Source organism: Loxodonta africana, chromosome 10 (genome assembly GCF_030014295.1).
Source record: "Loxodonta africana isolate mLoxAfr1 chromosome 10, mLoxAfr1.hap2, whole genome shotgun sequence".
Taxonomy (NCBI): Eukaryota; Metazoa; Chordata; class Mammalia; order Proboscidea; family Elephantidae; genus Loxodonta; species Loxodonta africana.
Genome location: NC_087351.1, coordinates 85,833,709 through 85,860,727, shown reverse-complemented (window position 1 = coordinate 85,860,727; position 27,019 = coordinate 85,833,709). Strand labels below are relative to the sequence as shown.

Below are 27,019 nucleotides of genomic sequence, written 5' to 3'. Positions count from 1 at the left end.
GTTAAAAAGAAATAGGTAAAATTTCTCATCTACAAGAGCCATAAAATTGTAATTTACAGAGGAACTAGTTAATAAGACACAGGACCCAGATGATAAAAACTGTAAAATGCTACTGCAAGGATGTAAAATGTGACTGCCTCTTATTTCTCAAATGCCCTCTCGAATATTAACTTTTATTAGATTACTTTTATTTATCACTCTGTATAAGGAGCCCTGATGGCACAGTGGTTAAGCACTCGGCTGCTAACCAAAATGTGGGTGGTTTCAACCCACCAGCCACTCTGTGGGACAGAGATGGGGCAGTCTGCTTCTGCAGAGGTTACAGCCTTGCCATTTGACAAAATCCAATACTGATTCCTCGTAAAAACTCTCAATGAAATACATATAGAAGGGAAATACCTCAACATAATGAAGGACATCTATACAAAACCAATAACCAACATCATTTGTAAAGGAGAGAGGCTGAAAGCATTCCCGCTGAGAACGAGAACAAGACAAGGATGCCCTTTATCACCACTCCTATTTAACGTTGTGCTGGAGGTCCTAGCTAGAGCAATAAGGCAAGAAAAAGAAATAAAGGGCATCCAAATTGGTAAAGAGGAAGTAAAACTGTCCCTATCTGCAGAAGATATGAATCTACACACAGAAAACCCGAAAGACTCCAAGAGAAAACTACTGAAACTAATAGAAAGATTCAGCAGAGTAGAAGAATACAAAATAAACATGCAAAAATTAGTTGGATTCTTGTACACCAATAAAGAGAATGATGAAAAGTAAATCAGGAAAACAATACCATTTATAATAGCTGCTAAAAAAAAAAAAAACTTAGGAATAAGTCTAACCAGGGATGTAAAAGACCTACCTATACAAAGAAACTACAAAACACTACTGCAAGAAACTAAAAGAGATCTACATAAATGGAAAAACATACCATGCTCATGGATAGGTAGACTCAACATAATGAAAATGACAATTCTACCCAAAGCAATCTACAAATACAATGCAACCCTGATCCAAATACCAACAACATTCTTTAAAGAGATGGAAAAATTAATCATTCACTTTATATGAAAAGGGAAGAGGCCCCAGATAAATAAAGCACTACTGAATAAGAGGAATAACGTAGGAGGACTTGTGCTACCTGACCTCAGAACCTACTATAAAGCTATGGTAGTTCAAACAGCCTGGTAATGGTACAATGACAGATACATTGACCAATGGAACAGAATTGAGAACCCAGATGTAAATTCATTCACTGATGGTCACCCAAAGTCCATCAAATGGGGAAAAAAACAGTCTTTTTAACAAATGGTGCTGGCAAAACTGGATGTCCATCTACAAAAACATGAAACAGGACCCATACCCCACACTATACACAAAAACTAATTCAACATGGATCAAAGACCTAAAAATAAAACCAAAAACTATAAAATCATAGAAGAAAAAATAGGATCAATGCTAGAGGCCCTAATACACAGCATAAACAGGATACAAACCACAACTAACAATACACAAACTCTAGAAGATAAGCTAGATAACTGAGATCTTCTAAAAATTAAACACTTAAACTCATCAAAAGACTTCACCAAAAGAGTAAAAAGAGAACCTACAGACTGAGGAAAAATTTTTGGCTATTACAAATCAGACGAAGCTCTAATCTCTAAAATCTACAGGAAAATCCAACACTTCTACAACAAAAAGACAAAAAATCCAATTAAAAAATGGGCAAAGGAAATGAACAGACACTTCACCAAAGGAGACACTCAAGCAGTGATCAGACACATGAGGAAATGCTGGAGATCACTAGCCATTAGAGAAATGCAAATCAAAACCATGATGAGATACCATCTCACCCCCAGCATTACTGGCAGGATTAAAAAAAAAAAAAATGTTGGAGAGGCTGTGGGGAGACTGGAACTCTTATGCACTGCTGATGGGAATGCAAAATGGTAAAACTACTTTGGAAAACAATATGCCACTTCCTTAAAAAGCTAGAAATAGAAATACCATATGATCCCGCAATCCCGCTCCTAGGAATATACCCTAGAGAAATAAGAGCTGTCACATGAATAGACATATGCACACCTGCGTTTATTGCAGCATTGTTCACAATATCAAAAAGATGGAAACAATCTCGATGCCCATCAACAGATGAATAGATAAACAAACTATGGTACATACACACAATGGAGTACTATGCAACCATAAAGAACAAGGATGAATCTCTGAAACATCTCACAATATGGATGAATCTGGAGGCCATTATGCTGAGTGAAATAAGTCAATCACAAAAGGTTAAATATTGTATGAGATACTACTATAAACATTCATGAAAAGGTTTACACACAAAAAGAAACAACCTTTGATGGTTACAAGGGAGCGGAGCGGTGGGGATGGAAAATCACTAAATTTGACAATAGATAAGTGGTAACAGTGGTAAAGGGTAAGACAGTACATGATACTGGGGAAGCCAGCATAACTTGTACAAGGCAAGGTCATGGAAGCACCATAGACACATCCAAACTCCCTGAGGGACCGGATTACTGGGATGGGGGCTGTGGGGACCATGGTCTCAGGGGACATCTAGCTCAATTGGTATAACATAGTTTATATTAAAAAAAAATGTTCTATATTCTCCTTTGGTGAGTAGCATCTGGGGTCTTAAAAGCCTGTGAGCAGCCATCTAAGATACTCCACTGGTCTCACCCCTTCAGGAGCAAGGGAGATGAAAACTAAAAACACAAGAGAAAGATTAGCCCAAAGGAGTAATGGACTACAACTACCACAGCCTCCACCAGTCTAAGTCCAGTACAGCTAGATGGTGCCTGGCTACCACCACTGACTGCTCTGACAGGGATCACAATAGAGGGTCCTGGACAGAGCTGGAGAAAAATGTAGAATAAAATTCTAACTCACCAAAGAGGACCAGACTTACTGGCCTGACAGAGCCTGGAGAAACTCCGAGAGTATGGCCCCTGGATACCCTTTAATGAAGTCATTACTGAGGTTCACTCTTCAGCCAAAGATTAGACAGGCTCATAAAACAAAATGAGACTAAAGGGGCACACCGCTCAGGGGCAAGGACTAGCAAGAAGAAAGGGACAGGAAAGCTGGGAACAGGGAACCCAAGGTCGAGAAGAGAGAGTGTTCATATGTCATAGGGTTGTTAACCAATGTCTTAAAACATTATGTGTACTAACTGTTTAATGAGAAACTAGTCTGTTCTGTAAACCTTCATCTAAAGTACAATTTAAAAAAAAAAAAGATTACAGCCTTGGAACCCCTATGGGGTAGCTGTACCTTGCCTAATATGGCTTGTCCTGAACCCTAAAATCCTGTCCATTGCAGGGGCTCAGCTAACTCTAGTTACATTTAAGTAGCAGTAAGCACCTGCAACTGAGACCAAAGTTCGCCGCCATGTGGCACTAGAAAGGAAGGTGTGTTTAACAGAAAAGCAAAAGGGCCAGTACCCTCTTACCTGGCCCTCTTCTGATCACAGATGTGGAGACTGTGAATGACCCACCTATCCAGGACTTGCCAGAGGTGCTACAGCCCGCGCTGAAGGCTGCTCTTTGTGACAAGAATGCCAATGTACAGATGGCGGCAGCGGTATGCCAATATGCCATACAGTCACATAATACCCTTGCCCGGGACATCATGCAGACTGCCCTTTTGAAGGGTGAGTAGCTCCCTGTTATTTCTGACCTAGGAATAGAAGGTAAAGAATTACCTAACCATCAGCTTTTCCCAATCCTTGCCTTTCCATTATCATGCTCTGTGATGTCTGCTGTATTATCGGAGGTTTGGGTTTATGAATAGTAGAACACTCAGAAATTAGTTCTTCTAGATATTTTTACAAAAAGAGGTGGACTGCCACCAAGTGGTACGTGGGCTATGACGTCAAGGATAAAATAGCTAAGCTTTTCATAGATACATTTGAGTAGAAACCACACCTATTTTCATGCCACCTAATTTTTTTAAATATTTAGTATTTTTGATGTGTAATGGTTATAAAATTTTAATATTTTCAATATATGTTCTTAAATTGACTTTCAAAAAACAGGTATCAATTTATACTCTCACCAGCAGTACATGAAAATGGCCTTTTCCTGCACCCTCTCTCACGGGTTATTTTTGTCTTTTTTGTTGTTATTCTTGAGGATATACACAGCAAAACATACACTAATTCAACAGTTTCTACACGTACAATTTAGTGACACCGATTACATTCTTCCAGTTTTGCAACCATTCTCACTCTCCTTTTCTGAGTTGTTCCTTCCCTATTAACATAAACTCATTGCCCCCTAAGGTTTCTATCTAATCTTTCGAATTGCTATTGCCAATTTGATTCCCCATATAGATGGTTCTTAAAAAAGCATAATGCTCAAGGCAGACCTTTTTTACTAGTTAAGCTGAACTATTGTTTGGTGTTAAGGCTTCAGGGGATATTTTTGGTTTAAGGTTTAAAGATCTCAGGGCAATAGTTTCAAAGGCCACCTTTTTTTTTAACTTGAAAAGATGATGTAACAGTATTAATGAATACTTTGCGAAAATTTAAAAATCAGTATCTGAACACATCATGCTTCCCACTTTTGCACATTAACCTCTAGGCATGGTTCACCTGCACTGTTGGAGTCAGTCAAGAAGGCTGTTAGATGACAGGCCCACAGTACCTGCTCTGGAAAGTGGTCATTCCTTGTCTTGATGTGGGGAATAACTGGGTTACTGGTTCGGCCTTCTCCAGACACTCAACAGCTTAATTCACCTGCCTTAGGAACCTCACCCCACCTTCTCAGCCTCCGGGAGGAAACACATCTGCAGAGGAGAAGTGCCTTACTGTTGTTACCTAACAGGAGTGTTTTAGGATTTGACTCTTCAGGTTGAGATTTTTCAGTTTATATTTAAAACCTTGATTGGACTCATTTAAATATGGTTTAAATAGCAGACTGGCTTTCTAGAATGAGTGGGACACAGGGGAGAAAGCTATTAGGCAGGTAGCAGCCTTGGGTACCAATCCGAAGGCTGTTTTCTCTGGGGGACAACAGATCACCATTCTGGACTCTTCCTCCCCATCCTACTGTGGCAGGTAATATTGTGGACAGCTGGGCTGCAGCGCAGTGCTTGGCTCTGGAAGGTGATGCCACTTACCCCGTAATTAAGAGGATCCTCAATCAACTGTTTAACAAGAAGGACGAGGACACTGAGGACCAATCCTGTATTCTCCTGAGCCATCTCAGCGGGAAGACAGTATGTGTCCATTAGAGCGTCAGAAAAAGAAACCAAGGTTTGAGGGACAAGTGGGCCTCTGGGGCCAGTGTATGTAAGCAATCCAAAATGCAGGTGGTCAGGTAGGGTGATCTCAAGCATAGATAGAAAGTGGACTAAGCATGGGTACACCTGGGCACAGAGATATATACAAAAAGTGCCAATACAGCCAAGGGAAAGGCAAGAAGAGCAGACTGAAGATGGTTCCTAACTGTGTATGCAATGAGTCATGACAGAGAATTTGCTTCTCCTAGTTTACCATGGAAAACTGTACATACCGATAAGTGTGTTTAGTTACTTTCAGTAGAAATATGAAACTCACAAAGATTGAGGCATACACAAATCATTTTAAGGATAAATACAATTAAAGTCAAGGAGAGAAGGCCCTAGTTTTCTGTTCAGATTATTAAATCTGTATTTTGTTCCCAGATTTATGATCCCAGAGTCAGTACGCTAAGATGGAAAAGTACCCCATGTCTTGTAAACCCACTCTTTGCTTTGCTAGGGATGGGCAGCTCATGTACTTGTGACATTAATTATGCTGGATACCATGTTATGATGTAACCCTTCCAAGATTTTCATTACCTCTAAAAGTGACTGTGAATACCCGTACATACCTTCCATCTCCTCAGACCCTGATACACACCATGCTTGCTGTGGAGCTGAACAGCCGTCAATGGAAGGACCGGATTGTTGCCTGCCGGGCTCTGTCCCGGATCAGTGGAAATGTCAGTTTGGTAAATCTTCTCTTTCTGCACTTCGAGGACAGGAAGCTTAAGCAAGGCTGGGCTTGGGGCCCTTCTACTTTTTGTTGCTACCTACCATCCCATTCTTACCAAAAGAATCTCCATCTCCACATTGCTACCCCAGACCACTAATCCAAAATTGTCTTCAAATGCTGACATGTCTTTCTGTGACTTAAGCCAGTGTAGTTCTCAGTGTGGTGGCAGTCCACAAACTGACCCACAATGAGATAAGTACAAACATAGAGAGCAAAAGTTTAGAAACTTTTATAGTAATTTGACATTGTCTCAACACCAATATATTTTATAAAAGATTCTATCAACAACATATTTTTTCCCCCAAAATACTGATCCTTCATCACAGGTAGTTTGAGAAGCACTGACTTAAACTACTCAACAACCCACCTTTGTTAGTGTCTACGGTGACTCTCCCAGAATGTTCAGCACACACATGAAGAAGGTATAAAACACAGTCCCTACTTTCAAAAAACTGACAGTGTAATTGGAGCAACAAGGGTAACACAAGCGAATGCTTTAAGAACAAGCAATAAATGTAAGACACTCGCAAAATTTTTCAGAGAAAGAAAGAAGATATTAGTGTGGGCTGAACTCATCAGTTAAAGTTTTGTGAAGGAGTGTGGGACAGGTGAACGAGACTTGAACAAAAAAGGGAATATAAGGCAAGGGAAACTATGACTATCACTTAGGCTTTCACCTGACCTCCTTTTTGCCATTATTTCCAAACCACCTTCAGATGCCCAAATGAGATTCTTCTTCCACTCTTTTTCTTGTAACATTGGGTAACTCCCAAATGGCCCAGAACACTGCCATTCCCATGAGAAGTGAATACCTTCCACTCTTTAGCACTCACCTTTTTTTAAATAATTTATTTTATTTTCAGCCCTCACCTTTTGAGGTAGGAAGCACAAACTCTGGCCATTCAGTGTAATCACATAAAGATATTTTAGAGTGAGTTAATTCTGTCTCAAGTGCTGTAGTACCCTACTACTAAAGTCCTGGACTGGTAGTACAGGCATCACATGGGAGCTTGTTAGAAATGCAGACTCACCTCAGGGCAACTCAATCAGAATCTGTGTTTTAACAATATAATTTTAACAATATCTGATGCATTTGCATGTTCGCCTCCTCAGCACTTGTCACTAAGGATTGCCAACTGAAAGTAAAAAGGTATGCAGAGCTCACAGGGGACAAGGTAAAAACATGAAGGCTTCATGTCAGACTGCTGGAATTAAGAAAGGCAGTATGTCCATCAGTTCTTTCACTCACTCAGTAAGCAAGCAGTTTCTGACCACATCCTACATACTAGACTAGCACTAGGGATGCGAAGATGAATAAAATGTCTTCTCTGTCTTCAAGGATCTCATGGTAAATGTTACAAATAGCCATGACAGCAGTAGCTATGTCACTCTGGTGATTTCCTGTGCTTATGGAGGGCAGATAGGACTTCACTGAGAAGATGCTATTTGAGCTAAATCCTAAAGGGAGAGTTGGAAAACAACAGGTACCAGGTAGGGTGAGGAGCTCTGGTGGCACAGTGGTTAAAGCACTTGGCTGTTAACTGAAAGGTTTGCAGTTTGAACCCACCAGCCACTCCATAGGAGAAAGATGTGGCAATCTGCTTCTGTAAAGATTTACAGCCTTGGAAACCCTATTGGGCAGTTCTACTCTGTCCTATAGGGTTGCTATGAATTGGAATTGACTCGATGGCAATGTGTGGTTGGGTTACCAGGTAGAGTGGAGAAGAGATATTTCAGGCAAGGAGAATAGCTTGGACACAATTACAAAAATACTGAGTACAACCATAGCAATCTTTGTTTCCTCTCCCATAAGAGAAATAGACTTTTAATACATAGGATGACCAACCATCCTGGTCTGCCTGGGACTAAGAGGTTTCCTGGGACACGGAACTTTCAGTACAAAAACGGGACAGTCTCAAGCAAACTGGGGCAAGTTGGTCACGCTATTAATATACCACTTAAATTTTTTAAGTCTCTCAGGTACAAATTAAATTGGTCCCAACACAATAGTTTATTGCATGAACTTTGGAAACAGACCTCCAGTACTCACCAGGTTAACCTTGGGCAAGTTAAGCTGAACCTCCATCTTATCATCTGTAAATCGTTACATCTGCCTCATTACACTGGGAGGATTAAGTGAACTGAGATACCACGGGTAAAAAACACTTAGCACAGTCTCAGTTATAAAATTAATGTTCAATAAATGGTAGCTAACAATTATCACTACTTGTAGGATATGAAGCATAAGCTGATTGAACTGATGTGGAGCGACTGGAATAAGAAAGTGAGACAAGCAGCTGCCCTAGCTCTGGGGCAAATGAGCCTTGGGAAAGAGGTACATGACAAGATCAGGTAAGACCACGTCTCAACATGCAGACAGAAACTTCCCTAAGAAGTGTTCAAGGCGCCTGGGATCCAGCCAGCCAGCATTTTTTGAGATTTTCTGCATGCTCAGCATAGTACTATGTCCCACTGCAGGATTATTTTTACAAAGCGAAAAAGTTAACAGCCCCTACAGAAACTATCAAAGTGGCTAGGGAAAGAAGTACTAACTGAGTACCCCACTAGGTGTTAGGCATTGTTTGAGGGAGTTCAAAAGTATGACATGATTCTAATTACACAGGCAAGATATACAAATACCTATTTTTAAGAAATTATATTAAAAATCAGAAAAAATGGCATATACCATAACTGCTACTGCAGAAAAATGGAATGCTCACTCTGGGCTAGAGGAGGAAGGTCAAGGTTCATGGTGGATGGATAAGACTGCATAGACATAGAAAAGGAGCCATTCCAGGCTGGTTGCCAGATGCAGGAATGAACAGGGCACACATGAGGGCAATGGAGAAGAGACCCTGACTGTGCCAAGGGGTACACGTTGAAACCTTCCTTTATTCATTCAGTCAACACAGCATTCGCTAGGTAATAGGGATGGAGGTAAATAAGATACTTGAGGTTGCTTAACCTAATGGGTATAAGGCTGACTAGGAAGAGGTGCGACTGGATAATGGACAGAGGGAGGGTAGATACAGAGAGGGAAAATAAAAAATCATCTTGTGTCTCATAGAGTAAAGCTGGGTCAAGGAAACTCACAGGAGCGTGTGGAAGCCCTCTCCCTGATTGGTGGGCTCAAGCTCATGACTCCCAAGCTTCTCCCAAACTTCCTCAACTGCTTCAATGATGACTTTGTGGCAGTGCGGCGGGAAGCCTGTTTGGCAGCTGGAGCACTACAGATCCGTGACAAGATGGTAAGTCAAGGAGTCATGTTTCCATCTTACCTGATGGACCTGATCTTCCCTTTGTTATGCATAATACACTTACCATTCTGTGGGGATACTGAATGAGAGAGATCAAACCAGGATGATGAAGTGGTATATACAGGCCACATCAGTCAATTGGGACCACATTTAATTACCACTCAGCTCAGACTTCATTCTAGGGTATATCCATGTTTACCTAATTCTGTTCTCACCTCAGTTAACTAGCTTCTCATTACCTGGTTGTTGATGGGCTTTAGGACCAATCCCAGTGAACGGCGTTATAACATAAACCCAAAACCCACACCAAACCAGCTGCCGTCAAGTCCATTCTGACTCATGGCGATCCCTTGTGCTGCAGAGTAGAACTGCAGCTCCATAGGGTTTTCGTGGCTGTGAACTTTTGGAAACAGACCCCCAGGGCCTTCTTCCACGGTACTTCTGGGTAGTTTGAACTACCAACCCTTCAGTTAGTAGTTGAGCACTTAACCATTTGTGCCACTCAGGTACTTTTGGGTTATAACATAATCCCTAGTTATTACTGGGAACCCTGATTGAGACGTCCAAAAGAAGCATGTATGCCACAGATGTGGGCTGAGACAAATCAATCTAGAGACCAGATAAATCAGTGATTACACAATGTGTACAGGCTGGCACTTTGGGCTCCAGCTCATCTGTCACTAGAATTGTTGGAAGGTCATTTTTCAGTTATAGTGCATATTAGAGACAAGTTTGGTCCCTGGCTCTGGCTCACTCTTGTTCTGGTCCTCCCTACTCAACACTTGACTTTTATCCATCCCAGGTGCTTGAATGCCTCCTCAATCTGATGCAGAGAGATCCTTACTGGAAAATCAAGGCCTTTGCCATTCGAGGTATTACAGTAGTGGTCCCGTTCCTCAACCTCAAATACGTTCCAATATGCTAATATAGATGATCCCCAGAAACTCTCTAGGAAGGGGGTAGGGTGTGGGGCGGGGATGATCTTAGCTTCTGATTAGTTCCTTGTACGAGAAGGGAAGGAGTTTCTTTTTAGTTAAGGATCCTGAGTCTAGGTCTATATCAAACTTGTAAAGGCAAAGGGATGGCAAGACAGTTACTGCCAACAGAATTAGGATTAAGTTCCAAGTAAGTACCCACTGTTGGATACAGCTTACTTCCCTTGGAGGTTTCAATCTTAGGACTCTATAAAAGTCAGACCAGATGCAAGTCTGACATAGATCTAAACCTTTGCCCTCTCATTTCTCCAGAATTTCTTTTTAGGAATTGTTGACATTGCTTTTCTCTTTGATAGTCCCTAGCAGAACCAGCCCTAGGTAAACCTGTGAAGTAATTGTGCCTCCCTTCCATATCACCCTTCCTTGACTAGGCTGGCATTCTGAGTTTTCTGTCCCATATCTCATTCCTAGATAAAAATGTAAATTAGTCTATGCTCATGTGCTATTGGACAAGCTGAGATGGAACACTCCCTCCTAGGTATCCTTTGGAGATAATGCTCACCTCCAACCTACCCCTAAAATTCTAATGGTGATTAACTGCCATCCAGAAAGGAAGATATTATTTGTAATACTCAATTCACCATGTGGTTGACTACACCATTTATTTACTAATAAGGCCATTTCTAGATGCTAGGATACAGCCAAGTCTTAAGTGACACAGGACCATGCTTCCCTTCAATCCCTACAGCTTTGGGACAGATTGGCCTAGTGAGTCCCCAGCTGACAGATCTCCTGCTTTGGGCTATCCACTACGAAGAATCACCTGGTGTACGACTAGAAGCTTGCCGTAGCATACTAGCCCTTAAACTTCAAGGTGACCAGGTCAGGGACACCTTCCTAGACGTGCTGCTCCTGGAGAATCATGATGCTGTCCTAAAGTAAGTGCTGAAGCTCTGGTTCCTGCCACAGCCTCTTGTACTGCTGATTCTCCTGTCCCTGTTCACAGACTATGTCCCTGCCTTTCCAGACTGCCTGATGACAAAAGCACAGGCTCACCCATGTTATTCACCTACTTACCAACTACTGTGTAATTCAACCACCTGTCCTCTGCCCAGTGGTTTGAAGTTATCCTTTTATTCAACTAACATTTATTAAGTGCCTACCATGACAAGCCCTCCCTGTCAAAGACCAGGGTTTGAATCCCAACTGTGGCATGCACTTACTATGTGGGCCGGGGCAAGTTACTTAACCTCTCTGAGCCCATTTCTTCATGTATCAAGTGCAGACGATAGTCTACCTTATCGAGTTGTGGTGATGATTAATGAGTTATGTTCAGCAAATGGCACCTAATTAGTACCTTCAAATATATCATCTCAAAACTGCACAACATCCTTATAAGCTAAGCTTCATACTATTTTTGTAGATAAACCTCAGCAAAACTGCACAGTTAGGATTAGAACTGAAGATTCTTGCCTATATGTCCCATTCCCATGCTTTTTTTTAAAGCTATGGAAGAACAATCTAAGAAGTCCTTCTTATCTTTCAGGGAAATTTACCAGGCAATGAAGATGCTCAATTTAGAAAATGAAGGAAACCAAGAAATGCTTCAGGAGATCAAGAACAGGGTAGATAAGTGCAAGCTGTGTTTTCAAGGGAAAATTCAGGACTTTCAAGAGTTCCTCAGACCCTTTTTTTCCCCTAAGCATATATATATACCCTTTCCTCCACTATAAAATAGCCTCTATCACCCCGGACACAGATATCATATCATTTCAAGATAGAAAACATCTGTGCAAGGTCAGGTTATAAAATCCTATTGGCAAAACAAAAATCCCGTTGGTCCTATTACGTAGCCGTCAAAATCAAGGTTATTGTATTTCTGAGATACTGTTTCCCTCCGTCCCCCTTTTCTGTCCTCCATGCCCTAAAGCCAAGTTCTTCATTCTTTTCTGCAGGCAGGCATACAGAAAGAATGGGGGATTGGGGCTGGTCCCTAGGTTTTTTTCCTTTAACTTTCCTTAATTTTTAATCTGGGTGTTTTCAAGCATTTATGTACCACCTAATACTTATAAGCATGATGCAATCAGTGGCTTTATTAGTGTTTTTGATGATTTGCAGCCTAGTGCAGGTGTTTTTTTTAACATCATTTGTTCTGATCTAGATTCAAATGCTAAGCCAAAAGGATTTGCTAACGCAGAAAATATTCAAAATCGAGGTTGTCATAGGAAAAGTGAAGGAGGAAGCAAAACGTGTTTATTCACCACCCAAAGAGGGACAAACACCACTGAAAGTCAGTACTCTTCTCCAAGAAACTTTTCAGGGTAGGTTTCCTAGGGATGAGTCCTATGCTTTGAGTTCTTTAGTAAGCCTTTCCCCGTATCTGGATGTTTGAGCACTCGGTGCCAAGCCCAATAAGACTGAAATAATCAGGAGAGGCTATTTTCTTTCCTTCTTGGCCACCACCCTCTTCGTCCTTCTGTTACTTTCCTGACCTTAAGTTTTTATTCATTTGCTATTTTATACCTTTAAAAAAATGTGGTAGCTCTATCTGACCTGATTTGAAAGTTAGTTCAAAAAAGACCATATTAGAAAACTTGAGTCTTTTAAAAACAATACCAAAAAAACTATGTATATGCTTGATTAAGCATCAAAAAAGTCCAAAAAGCTTAACCTTTAATAGTGGTTATCTCTGGAAAGTGGGGCTGAAGGGGGAGTTATCATTTTTGCTTTTATGCATGTCTATGCCCCGGAGAAGGACATCATGCTTGGTAAAGTAGAGCATCAGTGAAAAAGAGTAAGACCCTCAATGAGACTGACACAGTGGCTGCAGCAACAGGCTCAAACACAGCAACCACTGTGAGAATGGTGCAGAATCAGGCAGCGTTTCATTCTGTTGTACACAGGGTCACTCTGAGTCAGAACCAACTCGATGGCACCTAAAAACAACAAGCTTTTATAAATTAAAAAAAAAAAAAAAAAGACTATAAGTTTCCAACCCTATGTAATTGAACCTACCAGATACAGTGATAGAATCTTAAGAGTTCCAAATACAACCTAAATGAGAGGTGGGTGGAGAAATCAAGCTGTTCCAAAATATACTTACAAAATCTGTGTGACCAGGTGTGGCAGCAGCAGCCTCAGGTCATTCAGCCAGCTACCTACCAGCCACCACCCCAAACCCTGGTCTTCAGGCTCCGAGTCCAGTGCTCAGTCTGGTACAGGTTCTTTTCCACCAACCATGAGAATATTCACTTGCCAGATTTGGGGAGGTTTCTTCCAACTGCCAGAAAAAAATGAGAGTGGAAAGTGACTTGAACATCAGCCTTCCCTCATGGTCAGCTTGCTACAAATTGAGGCCTACGACAGCAAAATAAGTGATGTGCGGCCCCTTTGGGAGCAATGCCAGCCACTGATGCAAGCAAGCACTAAACAGAAGCAGAAAATACTCATGAAGCTGACCTGGCTAGTGGGTAAATTTTCTAATAGGACTGTCCTGTTTGGGGTTCAAGTAGCATTATTAAAAATGAATAAATTACCCCCAAAGTTAAAGAATTGGCCCCAATGAGTTTCTCTTCTTTAAAAATATTTGATGTGCTCCTTTTACATCCCACAACCACCCCAATTTGCTTTCCACTTTAGCCAATAGAGATTTTCCCTCTCTTCCTCCCTTTCCCACATTCCTTCAAACTATCCCACATAATGATCTAGCCTTAGAAAAGGGAAACATTCTTTGGCACTTTAATAACTTTTCTAATGTTCGTACAAACTCACAATAACAAACAGGATACTGACCCCAACCCTCCCCCCAAACTGATGAAAGAAAACTCAAATGAAGGATGCAAATCCCAAATAAAAACTTCTAATGTCTCAAGCAGAGTGACCCAGCAAGTGTTACACAGTACACTGAAGCCTGAGGGTGATGATGAGGTTGGTGCTCTGAAGTGCTCAGGGATTAAGGTTACTTCTGTGGATACAGCTCCTTTTTTTCACCTCCAACTTCTGTTCTTACTTTTGTACCTAGATGAGGTGGTTATTCCCAGAAGACCGTCTGAGGTTTGTGACATTGAAGCAGTCATAAAGGTAAATGTGAGCACACATTTCAATGAAGGTTATCAAGGTAAGAACGTAAGTTTTTAGAAGAAAGGTGGTGGTCGTAGGGGAAAACCACTATTGTCTTGTTTCCAGCAATCAACAAGAAGCTAGTTTAGGGTTAGAGGCATCTTGGTGATCAGTAGCCCCTTGTCATATAACATGGTTGCCAAGGAAAGCTGGTCCTCCACACTGTCACAGGGCAGGTCCCCCACTCTCACAAACTCTGGGTAGGAGCGGAGCAAGAGTTCCATGGCATCAGCTTGCTGGGGGTATATCTCCAAGTACTTGGGCTCTTCCAGATGATAAACACGGGAGTTTTCCACTGTGTAATACAGAAACAAATGGCCTCCTTCACCCACGAGCCGAGCTATCCCATCCTGAAGCATGTGGACTTCTGTTTCTGTAGTCAACTGGGCCCCAACGTTTACAGGCTGTCCAGCTTCCCAGCGAATTGGCAGCCCGTAAACACTCAGTGCCCTCTCCCTATCAGTCAACACAGGGGGCAGAGAATCGTGGATGAAGTCTTTGGCTCTTTGGTCAGCCACGGCATCGACAGGGGCAAAGTGTCCCAGGCGGGCTACCAAGACGCGCACCTTCTCCATGAAAGCGGTTCTTCGCGGATCCTTAGAATCGGAATGCTGTGCCCCCATGTAATCCATGAAGTCTCGAGGTAGACCCCTTCGAAACTCCACATTTTCTTCCATTGCAGCCTGCACCGCCAGAGGTAGTACGGCCTCCAGGAAGTCGCCCCAGGTATTGCGCTGGTACGTGGACAAGGTGAGGTGCAGAGAGTGCACCCCATCCTGGCATTGGGCTTGGTGAACGAAGCCCCGAGGAAAATACAGTAAATCCCCAGGTTCCAGCACAGTCTGCAGCACCGGCTCACCCAGGTCCTCCTGGCTGAAGTTGGGGCTGGATGTCAAGGCCAGCTCCTCGGTCGGGACACGGGGTCGGTAGACACGCCAGAGTTTCCTACCTTCCAGCTGCAGCACGAAAGCCTCGATATCGTCGTAGTGGGGGGCAAAGCCCTGTGAGTTGGGGGGCGTGAGGTAAATGTTGGAGCCTGCCATGCTTCCAAACTGTTCCTGGAGCACAGCCAAAAACTGCCACACGGTGGTGGAGAAAGCCTGCGGACAGAGGAGGCGCAGAGAGCAGCCGGCCTGGTACAGGGACCACGCGGCGGCGGGCAGAGCACGGCCCGGCGGGTTCAGGGTCTCGCGCCGCCCGTTGACGTAGCGCGCGGCGTCCAGGTGCTGGCCGAACTGCACATCCTCCTTGCGCAGTATAGCATCCAGGTCCGCGGTAGAGAAAAGACCCTGGTAGTAGGCATGGTCCTGCCGCCGCACCAGCACCGCCTCCCGCTCCCACAGGCGCCGGTAGAAATGCTCTGGCGGCATGGGTGTGATGAGCCATTCGAAGAGGCGCGCAGCCCGCCGGCGGCTGTTGGGGATGCGGTTCAGCTCGGCCAGGACGCGCTGCAGCGGGGAGCCCCAGGGCAGCTCCCCACCGGTGCTATCCCCCTGCGGCCCCGACAGTGTCGCAGGGGCCACTGACGGTGGGACGGCCAAGTGCGGGGCAGCGCACAGCAGGGCCGAGGTCTCCACCACGCGGACGGGCACCGAAGCCGGCACCAAGCGCGCCGGCGGGGTCTGCGCCTCCACCAGGCAGGCCGGCGGGGTCTGCGCCTCCACCAGAGCGCGGGGAGTCTGCAGGGAGCGGGCCGCGGGCGGGGCCTCCAGCGGCGCCGCCAGCAGCTCTGCAGACCCGAGGTGGCCGTACGACTCTCGCCGGGCCGCATCCGGAACGGCCACCGCCGCCCCATCAGACAGCGGGTCACCGGGATCGTCGACCGCCGACTCCACCCGCGAGTCCTCCGAGTCCTCGCTCGGCAGCGTCTGGGCCCTCATCGCGGCCATGCGGGACGCAACACTTCTCCGCAGCTGCCTTCGGATCTTCCTGGGCCTCAAGGGCAGGGTCAGGACCGACCCGCTGTGTGGCTGCGGCTGGCGCCGGCGCCGCAGCCGCCCTCGCCTCAGCAGCCCTGCACTAGCCCGGGGCCCATCCATGATCCAGACACTCCCGGGAACCGAGCCGGAACAAGCCAGAAAGGGGTTCAAGCACGCAGCGGCTGCGGTGCACCCTGGGAAGGGGGCGCGGCCTCCAGCCACGTCTCGGCTGGCCACTCCCACCAGTCTTCTATCAGAACCTACCGGCTCCTCTTTTCAGCAAACGCAAACCCTACTTTCGTTTATTAGCGGCAATCACGGCAACCTTCATTTAAATTCATGACTTTACACTGGAGAGGCAGAATCCTTGGCAGATTAACAAGGATTCGTACAAAGAGGGCAGTTTAAAAATCAAGTTGCTCGGGACACCAAGAGAAAGTTGGCTACTTAATTTTTTCCTTCTAGTCCCTGAATACTGTTACAGATTCCTCAGAACGTCCTAATTTTGGAACTGCATGAAAAATTGTACTTCAACAAATTTGGTGAAAACTTGGAGGAGATGGACAAATTTCTAGAAATACCCTAGCTACTTAAACTGACACAAACTGAGGTAGAAAATTTGAACAGACCCATAACAAGAAAAAATTGAAGGGGTCATAAAAAAAAAAAAAAAAAAAAAACCTCTCAGCAACAACAACAAAAAGCCCTAGCCCAGAAGGCAGAGTTGACACCAATTCTACTCAAACTATTCCAGAACATAGAAAGGAAGGAATACTCCTGAATTCATTCTATGAAGCCAGTAAACTCTGACATCAAAGCCAGGCAAAGATATCACTACTATTCACAGGTGATATGATCCTATACGTAGAAAATCCTAAAGATTCCACAAGAAAGCTACTGGAACTATTAGGGAGATTCAGCAAATTGGCAGGATACAAGATCAACATACAAAAATCAGTTGGATTCCTCTACATCAACAAAGAAAACTTTGAAAAGGAAATCAGGAAAACAGTACCGTTTACAATGGCCCCCCAAAAGATAAAATACTAAGGAATAAATCTAAGTAGGGATGTAAAAGACATAAAAAGAAAACTGTAGAACACTACTGCAAGAAACCAAAAGAAATCTACATAAATGGAAAACATACCATGCTCTTGGATAGGGAGACAACATAGTGAAAACGTCAATACTACCTGGAGTGATGTATAGATATAATGCAATTCCGATCCAAATCCCAAAAGCATTCTTCAATGAGATGGAAAAACTAATTACTAGCTTTATATGGAAGGGAAAGAGGCCTCGAATAAGTAAAGCATTATCAAAGTAGAAGAACAAAGTAGGAGACCTCACACTACCTGATCTCAGAAACTACAACTATGGTAGTCAAAACAGCCTGGTACTGGTACAACAACAGATACATAACCCATTGGGACAGAATGGAGAACTCGGATATAAATCCATCCACCTATGGGCAGCTGGTCTTGGACAAAAGACCAAAGTCTATTAAATGAGGAAAAGACAGTCTCTTCAACAAATGGTACTGGCGAAACTAGATATCTATCTGTAGAAAAATGAAACAGGACCCATACCTCACACCATACACAAAAAATGAACTCAAAATGGATCAAAGACCTAAATATAAAACCTAAAATGATAAAGACCACGGAGAAAAAAATAGGGACAACACTAGGGGCCCTAATTATGGCACAAATAGAATACCAAACATAAGTAAAAATGCACACACAGCAAAAGATGAATTAGATAAATGGGACCTCCTAAAAATTAAACGGAAACCCTGGTGGCATAATGGTTAAGAGTTCACCTGCTAAACAAAAGGTCGGCAGTTAGAATCCACAGCGTGCTCCTTGGAAACCCTGTGGAGCAGTTCTACTCTGTCCTATAGGGCTGCTATGAGTCAGAATTGACTTGATGGCAATGGGAAAAATTAAACACTTATGCTTGACAAGACTTCTCCAAAAAAGTAAAAAGAGAACCTATAGATTGGGAAAAGTACACAACAATGATCTAATCTCTAGAATTTATAGAAAACGTCAACACCTCAGCAACAAAAAAGACAAACAATCTGATTTAAAAATGGGCAAAGGATATGAACTGACATTTCACCAAAGAAGACATCCAGGCTGCTAACAAACATATGAAGAAATCCTCGTGATCAGTAGCAATTAGAAAGATGCAAAACAAAACTACAATGAGATACCATCTTACCCCAACATTACTGACACTAATCAAGAAAACAGAAAATAACAAATGTTGGTGAGGTTGTGGGGAGATTGGAATTCCTATACACTGCTGGTGGGAATGTAAAATGGTACCACCACTGCGGAAGATGGTTTGGGGCTTCCTCAAAAAAGCTAGATATAGAAATACCATGTGATCCAGCAATTGCACTCCCAGGCACCCACCCTAAAGAAATAAGAGCCATGACACGAATAGACATTTGCACACCCATATCCATTGCAACGTTATTCCCAACAGCAAAAAGGTAGAAACAACCTAAGTGTCCATCAACAGATGAATGGATTAAAAAACTGTGGTACATAAACACAATGATAAAGAATATTGATGGATCTGTGAAACATCTCACAACATGGATGAATTTGGAGGACATTATGCTGAGTGCAATAAGCCAATCACAAAAGGACAAATATTGTATGAGACCACCATTATAAAGTAACAACAAAAGGTTTACACAGAGAAAAAAATATTCTTGAATGGTTACCAGGGATGGGAGGGGGAGGAAGAAAAAATTACCAAATAGATCGTAGACAATATGTAATGTGGGAGAAAGCAGCACAACATGACCAAGGCAAGAGAGAACATTGAGAGGAATGCGGGAATAAAGGGCAACTGCGGTGACTAGAATAGATAATCCTGCAACAATAGTATTAACAAACAATAATTTACAAATGGATACATAGATATAGATAGATATGTCCAGAGGTGTGGGAGGGTGTAATGGAGCACAACCACTGGCAGACACAGGTTTGGTGGTGGATATTTCTTTAAATATATGACTGTAGGTGCTCCTCATATATTAACATAGACAATAGAGCGCACAAGTGGCACAGTTAGGGAAACCTTTTAGACATAACACCTCACAGGATGAAGTTCCCACGCTTGAAGGCAAAGGACCATAGACTCTGGCAATATCTACATCGATTGGCACGACGTATTTCATAAAGACCATGTTCTACAACCTACTTTGGTGAGTAGCGTCTGGGGTCTTAAAAGCTCGTGAGTGACTATCTGAGTTACAACTATTGGTCTCTTCCCTTCCTGAGCAAAGGAGAGTGAAAAAAACCAAAGATCCAAGGGAGCAACACTGAGACCAGAACTAGAGGATGCCCGGCTACCACTACTGACTGCTCTGACTGGGATCACAACAGAAGGGTCCCCACAGAGCGAGAGAAAAATGTAGAACAAGAAATCAAATTCACAAAAAAGACTGCTTACCGGTCTGACAAAAACTGGAGGAACCCCCGAAACTATGGCCCTAAAACCTGGAACTGAAGCCATTTCTGGAGACCACCTTCCTGCCAAACAACAGACAAGCCCATAAAATAAACAATTGCATTTGAGAGGAACATTCTTCTTCAAACAATCAATTACACAAGATAAAAAGGGCAAGATATACCCAAACGCAAAGATGAGAAGGCAGAAAGGGGTAGAAAATCAGGACAAAAGGAAACTCAAGGTGAAAATGGGGAGAGTGCTGACACATTGTGGGGAATGAAGCCAAGGCCATGAAACACTTAATATACAAACTATGAAATGGGAATATAATTTGCTCTGTAAACTTTCACCTAATGCACAATTAAAAACAAAAAGTTATGAACTTCTCTGCTTGGATTATTGATATCTGCCCTTCATTAGCTGTAACTCTCTCAGGAATCTTTAATCTCTTCCTCCTCTGAATCTTAAACTGACCTCTTAAATATGGGCCTCTCATTTAATAGGCAATGTGGTAGGCATAAGAGTGTAATTGTTGAGGACAACACGGTCACTATCTTTCTGTAACTATTGTGGCTTCGCACATAAAAATTACTCATCTTCATTTGGATCATTTAAGATAAATTCCCAGGAGTGGAATTGCCAGATCAAATGGCAAGATAATTTTCATGGTTGTTAATAGGTTTTACTAAATTGCCCTCCAAAAGAATCTATAACAGTGCAAGCAATTACAAGTCTATTAGGCGACATGGACTCTAGGACTTCCGTGATTCCATTTGATCTTTCAATGCTCCCTCTTTCTCAGTCCTACTCCCATCCAGACACTTGCCAAGGGTTTTAGATTTTACTCCTGCCCATATCGCACATCCATCCTTTGTTTCTATTTCTTACGTGGTCTATTATAGTGGTTCTCAATCGGGCAATTTAGCTCCCCAAGAGACATTTGGCAAAGAGACTTCATTGCGCCTGGTGGTGCAGTGGTTAAGAGCTACAGCTGCTCACCAAAAGGTCAGCAGTTCAAATCCACCAGCAGCTTCTTGGAAACCCCATGGGGCAGTTCTACTCTGTCCTATAGGGTCACTATGAGTCAGAATCGACTCGACAGCAACTTTTTTTTTTAATGCCAATTTATACTATAGGTAAAAATCAAGGTAGATAGATATAAAATTAATTTTATCAAGTTGTGTTCCCAAATCTGTCATCACCCTACTCAAAACTCATCCATTCGCTAATGGGAGTGGAACAACTAGAACAGAAACAATGAGAATGCTGACAGAACGTGAAGAACGTAACCGATGTCACTGAACAATACATGCAGAAATTGTTGAATGGGAACCTGTTTTGCTGTGTACAATTCCATCAAAAATACAATAAAATATTATTTTAAAAAACTCATCTGTGTGCTCCACTGCCCCGTCTAAGCTCCTCAGCCACGTACTGAAAACATGTAATGTTAGAGCCTTAACAGCCACAACTTCCCTGAAGTCTACTTCTACAAGCTAGGCTATTTGCTGTTCCTTGCCTATGTTCTTCTCCATATCTTTCACTCATGCTATTCCCTTTAAATGCTATCTCCCCAATCAGCTTTTGTCAAAACTCTAATTAAGCCCATTTCACATTCCATCTCTTCCCTAAAGGCTCTAAAGATCTTCCCGATCCCAAGAGAACTTTGACCCTTCCACACAAGTTTAGCATATTCTGCCTTGTATCAGTGATTTATGTTCTTGTCATATGCCTTCCATTAAACTGTAAACTCCTTCAAGGAAAGGACTTCCTTATGCATTTTTTTAAATTCTCTCTTGCAGTTAGCACACTGCTTTTCACACAGGAAGTATAGAGAAAATGTTCATAGGAAGCAGACCAACCAGAATTGAGTCCCTATTGCTCATTAGCTGTAGCATTAGCTCAGGCAAGTTACTCTCTCAGGCCTCAGTTATCTCATCTGTAAAATGCGGATAATAATTAAGCCTACTTATTCATAGGGTTGTTGTGAGGATAAAATAATGCATGTAAGACATTTAGCCATGGAACAGAGTAAACCAAAAACCAAACCTGTTGCTGTCGAGTCGACTGCAACTCATAGTGACCCTACAGGACAGAGTAGAACTGCCCCATAGAGTTTCCAAAGAGTGCCTGGTGGATTCGAACTGCCGACTTTTTGGTTAGCAACTGTAGTGCATAACCACTGTGCCACCAGGGTTTCCTGGAACAGAGTAGACACTTAAAAAATGGTGGCTATAGTAATAATAATTTATTATGGAGCAAAATCCTGTGTGATGGCTTGCATGCCACTGTCCTAGTTGGGAGGAATCGGGGAGGGATAGTGCACAGAAGTTCTTGAATTGGGCAGGTGATAGCCGGAAATGCAGGTTTAAGATCATTTTTGCACGTGCCCTCTGGAGGGTTAAGTAAATCAGAGGGACCCATACCAGACAAGGCCAAGGTTATGCTGGTTGTACTCTGCACCAATGTGCCTGGCCAAGGACCATAGTTGGGGCTAAAACTAACCAGTGTTCTCCCCTCAAGCCCTGGGCCCTGGTGTAGGGCCAACATGGCTGGAGGCAGGGGCAGCAGGAGCAGGAGCCTTCTTCCTAACTGACACAAAACCCATGAGTGCTGGCCAGGCCCTGATATGAGATCCCCTGGGGCAATGTTGAAGAAGAAGAAATTTGTCACTGGGAGCTTTAATTGCCTTTTCAAAGAGAGTGGTTTTCAGTAGACGGTAGACATACCCTGCCATGCTGCTGTGAGCTGGGGATGAGCTGTGCATCTCTGCCTGCAAAGCCGGGGGAATGCCGTGCACAGTAGGTTGTAGGACAGCTGTAGGTTTGTTCTTTTCACATCCGGTACAAATATTTCCTCCTCCCAGTCTTTCCGGTGACCTCATCCTTTCCTTTTTTTCAACATATTTTGTGATTTCCTCAAATAAAAAGGCCTGTTGCTATCTCTGTCCTCTAGTTTCCCTTGTGACTGGGAGGCACCTTTTAGAGCCTGACTTTATCACTTTTCCTGTGGCTCTATTCATTTCTCATTACAAAAGCAGCTATTAATAACCATTTTTAGATATATATAACTAAATGACATGGAATAATGTTCTTAATATATTATTAAACCAAAACAAACAAATGAAACTTGTTGCTGTCTAATCGATTCCGACTCAGAGCGACCCTATAGGACAGAGTAGAACTGCCGCATAGGGTTTCCAAGAAGCAGCTGGTGGATTAGAACTGCCAACCTTTTGGTTAGCAGCCAAATGCTTAACCACGGCACCACTAGGGCCCCAATATATTATTGGGTGGTCAAAAAAGCAGACCAAAAAATATTACAGTAACCCGTTTGGAGGATATGTGTGTGTGTGTTGGTGTGTTTGTGTGTGTTTATCTATGTATGGGTGGATATTATGCATCCATACATCTACTGGAAAAAAGTCAGAGAGTCTTTATCTCTGGATGGTGGAATTCCAGGTGATGCTTATTTTCTTCTTTTTGCTTATTTGTATGTTCTAACTTTATACGTGGAATATATATCGCTTGTCCAATTAAAAAATATAGTGTTTTTTAAAACAATAAACTTCACTTTTCCTAACGAACTTGTCTCATTTTTCCTGACCTTTAATCATTGCTTGCCTTGCTTATCTGTTATTTTGAATCAATATAAATTCCCTTAAAAAAAAAAAATCGAACTTGACATTCAGATTATAGATGTTAACAATTGTTCTTCACAGAAGTTGCCGTTGAAAAGAACAATTCCAGGTTCACATCTACATGGGATAATTTAAGGCCTATCTGGAAAGTATCCCAAATTATCTCCCCTGCTAAATCTCACCATTAGATGGTTATTCCTTCCAATTAATCATTGCCTTTTTCACTCATTTTTTATTTAAAACTTACTGATAGAGGTGACATACTGCATCATAAGTTTCTTTAAGCAACTTTCCTTTATGAAGGAAAGATAATACAAAAAGTGATTGGAAGGGGGATGGGAGAAAAAGAAATAAGAGAAAAATTCTAGGGCAGTGATTCTCAACTAGGGGTGATTTTGTCCAGAGACAATTCTGGTTGTCACCACAATGGGGGGTGATACTGGCATCTAGTGGGAGGAGGCCAGGGATGCTGGTAAACATTCTACAATGCACAGTACAGCCCCCCAACACAAATGTCAAAAGTCTATACCAGGTTGAGAAATGCTGGAATAGACTTTTGGTTGACATTTCATCAATATCAAAATTTGAATATCTTTGACTTAATATGCTTTCTTCTTCTAGGAATCTATCCTGTAAAAAGATTCACCCATGTGTACAAAAAAAAAAAAAAATATATATATATATATATACACATGGATATATGTGGATGTTCATTGCTTATAATTTCAAAATAAAAAATTACTTAAATGCCTATTAATAATCAGTTGTTAAAAAAGTGACAATGGAAAGATGCCCAAAATATACGGTAAATTGAAAAAAATCAAATTACAGAACAGTATGTATGTTGTCCCATTTAAAAAAAAAAAAAACCACAACCCATATGTATTTATACTGTATATAGTTTTTCTAAAACCATGTATGCTTGTGTGTGTGTGTGTTTGTGTCTATACAGTTGAGAATCTGGAAAGAGATTCAAATTAAATATCTATAAAGGTACAAAAAACTGATGACAGGGTTGCCTCTGGGGAGTGGGGTAATTGGCAAGAGAAGAGCTTCATTTTACTCATATTTTACTTTATACATTTCTGTATTATTTTGCTTAAGGCCTTAAAGACATAGGCCCTGGCTTTGGTTAAGAGCTTGGCTGCTAACCAAAAGGTCGGCAGTTTGAATCCACCGGCTGTTCCTTGGAAACCCTATGGGGCAGTTCTACTCTGTGCTATAGGGTCACAATGAGTTGGAATCGACTCGACAGCAGTGGGTTTGGTTATTGGTTTGGTTTTGGTAAAAGTGAGAGAGATTACAGTCTAATTTTGAGAGTAATGGTGCTTATTAATTTGTAAGATTATTGTACCAAATTGCATCACTCCCAGCACCCCACCAAGAACAGATCCAGATTTTGTGGGTCCTTATACAAGTAGACTGTCCCATCTTTCCCTCCCAAAATGTGTCAGTGTATAGTTTTTGATCACTTCTTTATGTTAAAGGATTTCATAATATATTCTATCCAAAACCCATTGCCATTGAGTCTATTCTGACTCATAGCGACACTATAGGGCAGAATAGAACTGCCCATTAGGGTTTCCAAGGCTATAAATCTTTATGGAAGCCGGGTGTCACATCTTTCTCCTGAGGAGCAGCTGGTGAGTTCAAACTGCAGACATTTCAGTTAGTGGCCCAGCACTTAACCACTGCACCACCAGGGCTCCTTTCATATTCTATACACAGAATATGAACAGGTAGTTGTTAGCAGGATATGTGCACAGAGCTTGAATATACAGTCTGGAGTGTTCACGGGTATATGTGTGAGGTCCTCAGAGTATGGGATGGAGCTGGGTTGGGGAAGAGAAGGAGGGTGGACTGCAGGCCAGCTGTCCTTGTGCCACCATGTTCTGGTTCAGAATTTCAGAGTCTGAGAATTCCAAATTCAAACCCAGTCTTCTTGTCAATGTAGGTGATAGAATGTATTTTACTCAACAGTTAGCTTGATTTATAATATTTAAATATTTAGATATATGCTAAGTGGGCTTCCACTTGTACTTTTGCCCCAAGCTGGGAATATACTTGGGGATGAGGAGGTAATACAGGTAATGCAGACATTAGGCATTAGAACTATCCAGGCTTATGGGGATTCTTTAACCTAGGGATAAGCTTGACCCTGGCCATCACCACACTGATTTACAGAATTGAAGGAGGAGAGTGCTGTGTCCCCAAGGCTGTTCACCCTGAGTGAATCCACCTCTTCAGCACATCCAAGGAATAAGGCCCTTTAGTCATAGCTATAAGAATTTCCCATAGTTGTTGTTGCTTCTGCATAATAATAAAGATATAGAAAACACAGGCTAACCCCTAAGGTCACCATACAGATGCCCAAGCCTTCTCGAGTGGGCAATTCAGTCCTGTTCTCCAAATTAGGATTTTGTCTAGGGTCAAGGGAGGCACGTCTTGAACTCTTAGATTCTATTTTCTTATCTAGTACAGTAGTTCATAGAGCTGTTCTGACAAACCATGGCCCAGGAGTCTTTCTTTTTTGGGTCTGTCGCTCACATGACACCACGTTTGGCATATGCACTCATGTGTCGATATTTCTCTGCAGCCTGTGAGGCCTCGCACACCAAATCCCTGGTCACAGAGTTCTGTCGTGGTCCTGAAAACAAGAGGCAGAGATCACCCACCAATTGTCAAAGATCTACGCACCATCCGGGAAAAAAGACTTGCAATGGGGCCATTTGGATTTCCAGACAGCTCTGCTCTCTAGCTGGGTAAATCTTCTCAGAGAGAACTCTTTTTTTTCACAATGTCATATCCTCCCTCCCTGGAAAAAAAAACTGCTCGTTTCTAGGTTGAGCCCTTCTCTTGCTCCAAGGTCCAGGCAACAGTGCACCTGGCCACTTTCTGTCTCCTTAATTAATATTATACAGTCTCTGTGATCACTATATTTATAAAGAAAAGGCTATTTAATAGTAGACCTGATTTCCTTTATGCGCTGTTTACACAAAGGGTTAAAGAAAACTGATTTGTTACAATCACATTAAACTGAAGGAAAAAAAAAAAAAAAACTCTTTGCTGGCCAGTTGATCAGTCGGAGTTGCATAGCGACCCTACAGGACAGAGTAGAACTGCCCCATAGGGCTTCCAAGGAGCACGTGTTGGGTTAGAACTGCCAACCTTTTGGTTAGCAGCTGTAGCTCTTAACCACTATGCCACCAGGATTTCCACAATTGCGTTAGATGATAGGATATATTTTTCCATACCCCGGAAAGGTCATATACTAAATATGAGCTGGGGCTTTAAATTTTACTAGAGTAAAAAGACCCAGCATCTTTTTTTTTCCTTCAATTTTGATTTTAAAAATATATGTATATAATACATTTTCTATTTTAACCAGTCTAAATGCACAATTCAGTGACATTAACTACATTTACAATGCAGTGCAACCATCACCACTATCTATTTCCAAAATTTTTTTCATCATCCCAAAGAAAAACTCTGTATTCGTTAAGTGGTAACTCCCAATCTCCTCTCCCCTGCAACGCCTAGTAACATTTCATCTATTTTCTGACCCTATGAATTTGCCTATTCTGGATAGTTTCATATAAATGGAATTATACAATATTTGTTCTTTTGTG

The 27,019-nt window shown here is 42.3% G+C and overlaps 3 protein-coding genes across 5 annotated transcripts in view; 1 reads left to right on the top strand and 2 right to left on the bottom strand.

The window, feature by feature from the left end:
- LOC100670605 (acyl-coenzyme A thioesterase 1) overlaps positions 1-13,449 on the bottom strand; it is a 47,919-nt gene extending 34,470 nt beyond the window's left edge. The window contains exon 1 of the mRNA XM_064292719.1: positions 13,342-13,449. The gene's annotated coding sequence lies outside the window, so the exon portion shown is untranslated. The remainder of the gene's footprint in view (positions 1-13,341) is intronic.
- Positions 1-26,612, top strand: part of HEATR4 (HEAT repeat containing 4) — a 40,439-nt gene extending 13,827 nt beyond the window's left edge. Inside the window, 11 exon segments of the mRNA XM_010588909.3 lie at positions 3,500-3,679; positions 5,087-5,247; positions 5,898-6,002; positions 8,280-8,398; positions 9,114-9,294; positions 10,106-10,175; positions 10,987-11,176; positions 11,785-11,863; positions 12,400-12,559; positions 14,260-14,318; positions 25,987-26,612. Of these exon segments, the coding sequence (XP_010587211.1) occupies positions 3,500-3,679; positions 5,087-5,247; positions 5,898-6,002; positions 8,280-8,398; positions 9,114-9,294; positions 10,106-10,175; positions 10,987-11,176; positions 11,785-11,863; positions 12,400-12,559; positions 14,260-14,318; positions 25,987-26,232 (1,550 nt within the window). The 3' untranslated portion in view covers positions 26,233-26,612.
- On the bottom strand, positions 10,315-16,460 carry RIOX1 (ribosomal oxygenase 1). Of its 3 annotated transcripts, XM_023546350.2 has the most exons (3): positions 14,141-16,460; positions 13,342-13,518; positions 10,315-13,174 (listed from the first exon to the last, which is right to left on the bottom strand). In XM_023546350.2, the coding sequence occupies exon 1, from the start codon at positions 16,394-16,396 to the stop codon at positions 14,438-14,440; it is 1,959 nt and encodes a 652-aa protein (XP_023402118.2). In that variant the 5' UTR covers positions 16,397-16,460; the 3' UTR covers positions 10,315-13,174; positions 13,342-13,518; positions 14,141-14,437. The 3 variants fall into 3 exon arrangements, with proteins under 3 accessions (XP_023402118.2, XP_064148788.1, XP_064148787.1); XM_064292718.1 differs by having other exon boundaries at positions 10,315-13,188; positions 13,342-16,460; XM_064292717.1 differs by having other exon boundaries at positions 13,342-16,460.
- Positions 26,613-27,019: the final 407 nt, after the last annotated feature.

Coding starts and splice junctions, on each gene's coding strand:
- RIOX1 (XM_064292718.1), bottom strand. CDS start 16,396: ATGGATGGGCCCCGGGCTAGTGCAGGGCTGCTGAGGCGAGGGCGGCTG.